At 49.5% G+C, this 5,487-nt stretch overlaps 1 protein-coding gene across 1 annotated transcript; it reads right to left on the bottom strand.

Moving 5' to 3' along the window:
- Positions 1-844: 844 nt before the first annotated feature.
- Positions 845-5,112, bottom strand: LOC310923787 (2',5'-phosphodiesterase 12-like; the record flags this gene model as incomplete). The annotated part of the gene is made up of 3 exons (XM_083885722.1): positions 845-2,043; positions 2,747-2,825; positions 3,865-5,112. 3 exons carry the CDS (start codon positions 5,110-5,112, stop codon positions 1,601-1,603), a joined length of 1,770 nt encoding a protein of 589 aa, XP_083741848.1. The 3' UTR covers positions 845-1,600.
- Between the last annotated feature and the right edge of the window lie 375 nt (positions 5,113-5,487).

The following is a 5,487-nucleotide window of genomic DNA, read 5'->3' as shown; positions in this document are numbered from 1 at the left end:
CCTCTATTCAAAGGTACCTTCATTCAATACATTTTTCTTTAAACATACCTTTTGTCCGAAGCTCCAGGAGGTTCAGGTCTTTCCCCGGGTGGACGGTAAGGTCTGAGGAGCCCTCACCCTGAAAACTCCGGGCAGGCGCCTTGAGGGGTCCTAGACCCCACCGGCCCCACGGCCAGAAAGAGCAGTTCTCCTGCCTGGCTCACCAAAATGATTTATTAAAAAACTATGGACATTGATCTAATACCAATATCCAACTATGACGGACAAAGACTCTCTAACAGTTTAAAGTTAGAAAGTGTATGTTTATTACGACGCCGGGCAGCGTGCGGGATAGCTCCCAGAAACACACGCGCAATTTACAGATCATCACAGGGTCTTTTATGTACAGAAGTATTGAATACACAAACTACAAATGCATATTCATAGCTCTGATACCTCCCATTCCCCGCTTCGTATGGTAATTAGCCCAAAAAGCCACCAAGCTGCGTAGTTTGTTCTTTGAAATGGGTCGGTGGTCTTTTTAATGGGGTGGGGTCCCAAAATGATGAAGTAAGATTGTCTTCCTCAGCTCTGACTTTTTAACCTTTAGTGTTCGTGACAGCTAAATCCTGTTTTTCCCAGGACTGTTTGATTTATGATTGTATTGTATTCATGGGGTCTATTGATTATTCAGGATGCAGAAGCCCTAGTTTGACAGTTCCTCTGATTGATCGGTTCCTTCCAAGGATTATCAGTTCCTTCAGTCTGGCTTCTGTTAGCAAAAGGGAAGTTCTAGCTACATTATCTCAGCACTATCTATTTTGACTACAATCTTTAATTCTTCTAAATCTATGCCTCAGTATATCTCTCCCCACCTGAAAACAGATGATATTGATAAATATCAAAATCAAGGAGCATATGTTCAAAGTAGATGCTGTTTCTTCATGTAGTCCAATTTCACAAGGTGTTGACATTATCCTCATTAAACATGTTTTGTGGGCAGACAGATTGTTTCCAAACCAATTAGCCTTGAATTTAACATGGTTGATTATTGACAGAAAGTCTATTCACAGGTAATTACAAACATCTTTTCAGAAGTTGGTAGGTACAAATACAAATACAAATACAAATTATTCATGCAACTTACCAGAAGTTGTGCCATAGTAATGGTAAGTGAACAAGACAATTTATGGACTTAAAATATCATTACATTAATAAAGTGGAGTCAACTAAATCCGTTTGGGTTCTGTGTTTATTTCTGAATTAAGCAGGGTTCATTTTGTACACTGTCTTACAAATCAGAATAAATTCCTTTTTTTTAACAAAATAATTCTTAATCCTTTAAAAACATCACTAGAAAGGTATATGATAATCTAATTTTCAAAACCCTGTCTTCAATATATTTTTTCAATTAGTATATAAAAGGGGGGAAATTGTCATGCAAATATTCTGAACAGTGTGACAATATTCAGTACAGCCATTAAACACATGAACTCTTCATTAATCATTTTGGCTTTCCTTTTAGTAGCATACAAGTCAGGGTCTAACCTCAGTTCCCCAGCAGTACATTAAATTAAATTCCTTGTTTGAAAACCTCCAAAAGCACCATTCCAGAGCCACTCTATTTCCACTTCAAGTCACATATTAGTGCTATATGATCAGAAGGATGTGAAACACTTGGCAAAGCCTGATGGGTTGTTATTTCCTCATGACTTGGCAATGGAATAACTTGTTCAACCTCTAGAGCATTTCTGTCAATGAAAATGTAGTCCAGACATCCATGAAACCCACCAACATAGTTTGTATAAGCAGGTTCTCCACAAGCACTTAGCAGTTTGAAAGGATGGCTTAGAGACATACTGCACCTTTCTTCCTCCCCATTTGAGATCCAGTCTTCATGATCTTCAGCAATACCACCACTGCTGATAAAATTGTAAGCTCCTGATGAGGGTGTGCTATTAAAATCCCCACAGAATATGACTGGGATACTGGGATACAAGTCACATGCTACGTGCTTGATGTGAGACATGGCCACGGCAATTTGGATCAGACGGATGTTCCCACCTGAGGACATAAAAAGGAGTTATTTCAAAAAATGCACAACAGCACTGGAGGTGCTCACTGGGTTGCTCATTTAACCATATATAGCTCTGAAACAGCAATTCTGCATTGTAGAATAGTTGTCGCAAATTAAGAAACTTTTAAAGTTTGTGACTATGACAGTTTTTCAGTGACAGACAATTTCAACCTAAACTTGCCCATGAAAGAACTCTAAAGCTTTAACACCCATATACAGCTGTTTTCCATTTCATGGCAACCACCCTAATAATATTCCCAAAAAGGCACAGAACCAAAAGACAACTAATTGAGAAGAGAAGAATATCTCCTAACAGCTTCTGGAACCCAATCTGGTTGCCCTCCTGGCAGAACCCTGGGGGAGCTCCATGTTCAACAGGCCTGGGAAACCATAAGCAAACACAAAGCTCTATTTTATGGTCTGCTTTTTGGGTGAATTGTGTGTAATGTGACTTGCCTTGGTCTCAGCTAGATTCTATTGACTCCCAGGAATGCTAGAAAAATAAATATATAAACAGACCTAGGAGTCTCACTTGATTTAATCTAGATAAGAAGTAAGGCAGGAAACCCTCAGTTCCAGAAGAAAAGGCTATAGATGCAAAAGAATGGTGGGAAATCTGTTCTCTCAAAGAAGAGAAAAAAAACTTTTCTAAACCCAGTTATCCTACATGCAGGAATGTACCAAAATTACCTTTGGGGTGCCAGTATAGGTGGGTATTTGCTACACAAAGCTTCCTGGAAGGATCAATTGTAGACTGGAGAACCGAAACCTTTAATAGAAAAAGCAGTCTTTGTTAAGTCTTTTATAGAGAAGTTATATATTTTAAAATGCACTAGTCAGCTTATGGCTTTGTGACAATCCAGTTCAAAGAATCTGATGCTTATAAGCAAAAACTCAATTTAGGAGCTGTACTTTTCATTAATCTTCTATATAAGGTCTGGGTATCAGCCAAGTTATTACCACTACATAATTTAACAAACATTCTTTTGACTGTTTGGTTTGGCCATATTTTTTCCTAAGATATAGTTCAGGCTGTACCATTCTCAAATACTTTAATTTTGCATTCACTCTCTGCAACAGAACTGGAGCTGAATATCTGTTTTTAGCAAGCAAATGTAGCATTCCATAATTGTTAAATTGAACAAAAATTTGGTGGCGATTTCAGTTATCAAGGAAATTCTGTTAGTCTTACTCAGTTCATGAGCAGGAAACTTCTACCAGTGTTTCTGCAGCTCCTGACACAGCCTTCTATCTTACACACTTGTACTTGCACAGCAGCTCCGTGGGCAGAGCCTCTGGCATCAGGAAGCTCAGACACCTGCCCAGCCTTATTTGTGTCCCTCCCATCACTTGCTAAAGAGGCATTATAAAGCATACTCAACTAACTTTCTTAAAATTGATTTATAAGATCTAAGTTTTATAAAATATATGCTGACATATAAAAAGTATGTAGTGAAAAACTGGCTGCCAATGCCACCAGCCAGGAATCACTACCTGGCCCAGAATCTTAACAGCTGTCTTCATTTTAAAACAAAATACCATTGCCTTTTTTTACCAAACTTTGGTAAATCCATACAATGCAGCACAGCAAGATCTCAATGTTTTGTTTTTGTTCCTAAGCTGATCTCCTGCTCTATCCATCACCACAGAGCCAGAAACAGTCCCATGTTTCAAACTCTCAACCCCTTCACCTCCCTTCTGCTGCTTAAGGTCCAACACCACCGGCCCGGCTGCGCCTGGAGACAGCGGGAGGGGAAAAAAGGGGAAAAAAAAGAGAGGAAAGAGAAGAAGGCATTCAGAGCCGGTACCTGCAGCACAGACGACCTCTGCAGCACCTTCTCCTGCACCAGGGGGTACCTGGCCAGCTGCTGGCACAGCTCCCCGTGCAGCGGCTCCGAGAGCAGCGCCTGGCTGAAGGCGATGTCGTGCTGGCTCAGGAGCCTGAACTTGTTCCTGCGATAGAAAGTGGCCAAGCCCTCGTGCTGCTTCTCCTTAATCCTGAACAGCCCCTCCAGCCCAAAAGCGTCCAGCGCCGGGGTCAGGCTGTCTGCGAAGACAGATTTGTCCACTTCCTGCAGGCAGATGAGGTCGGCGCTGTATCCCGCCAGCTCCTTCTTGAGCAGGTTCTGGCGGTAGTCGATCTCCAGGGCGTAGGGAGCGCAGTAGGGGTAGAGCACGGTGCGGGAGAACTCCGTCTGCGCGTAGGCGTCGGCCAGGATGTTGTAGGACACGGCACGGACCGAGCCGGGCCCGCAGACCCTCTGGGTGTAGAGGTGCCGGCCGTCGAAGGTGCAGGAGCCGGGTCCGGCCTCCACGGGGCCGCTGCTCTCCACCTCTCGGGCTGGGCCGTAGCGCCGCTCCCCGTCCCCGGGCGTGCAGCGCAGCTTCAGCCGCAGCCCCACCAGCGCGTTCGGCGGCGTGAACACCCGCCCGGCCGCCGCCGTCTCCACCCAGCCCTCCCCGGCCTCCTCCCCGGCCGCCTCCGAGGGGCGCTGCTGGCGGAACCAGCGGAACAGGCAGTGCTGCGGCGCGGCGAACTCGGCGCTCACCTTGGGGCACACGGGGAAGCCGGCGAGCAGCGAGCGCGGCAGGCTGAGCTCGGTGAGCGCGGGCGGGTTGCGCTCCACGCGGTACCGCGCGTCCCCGATGTACAGCACGGCGCCGTCCTGCCAGGCGGCCGCGTTCGGCACCTCGGCCGCCACCACCGCGCCGTCCCGGGACAGCAGCTGCACGGCCGGCAGCGCCTCCGCCTCCTCGCTCTCCGCGCCGCCCTCCGCCCGCGCCTTCTTGCTCTTCTTTCCCGCCTTGCCGCGGCCCTTAGCGGCGTTGGTGGCGATGCGCGCCAGCGCCCGCCCCAGCGGCTCCGCCTGGTCGCGCTGCATGTGCCGAGCGCTGCCGTCCGGCAGCACCAACCGCAGGCTCAGCTTGGGCTCGGACGGGACGCAGCGCACCACCGCGCGCTCCATGGCGGCGGGCGGGGGCCCGCCACCGCCGTGCGGGGCTGCGGCGGGAAAGCCGCGGAGGCTCCGGAGGGCGGAGCGGAGCCGACGCCACATGGACCCGGCGGCGCTGCGGCTTCCGCGGGGCGCGGCCGGAACCGCCGGGCGGGGCTGTGCCGTCATCGCCCGCCACGGGGGCGGGGCAACGGGCGGCGGGGGCGGGGCAACGGGCGAGGTGGGGCTGCCGTGCCGTCGGCGCGAGCGCTAAGGGGCGGGGCCGGGCGGGAGGCGGGAAGGGGGCGGGCGCGCGCCGCCGGTCGTGAGGCAGCGCCCCCTGCCGGTGCCCGCTGCCGTCCTCTTGCTCCGGGGCCCGCTCCCCCCTCACCGCCGTTAACCCGCCGCCTCTCGGCCTGAGTCCGGCCCACCGGAGAACCAGCGGGTTCTGTCCCCTCAGCAGCGGAACCCCCTCTCCTCAGCGCAGCTTCCTGGCCA

This window comes from Zosterops lateralis (assembly GCF_965231275.1).
Source record: "Zosterops lateralis genome assembly, contig: HAP1_HAP1_SCAFFOLD_323, whole genome shotgun sequence".
Classification (NCBI taxonomy): Eukaryota; Metazoa; Chordata; class Aves; order Passeriformes; family Zosteropidae; genus Zosterops; species Zosterops lateralis.
Note: the sequence above shows the minus strand (reverse complement) of the source record. Positions and strands in the feature narration are given on the sequence as shown.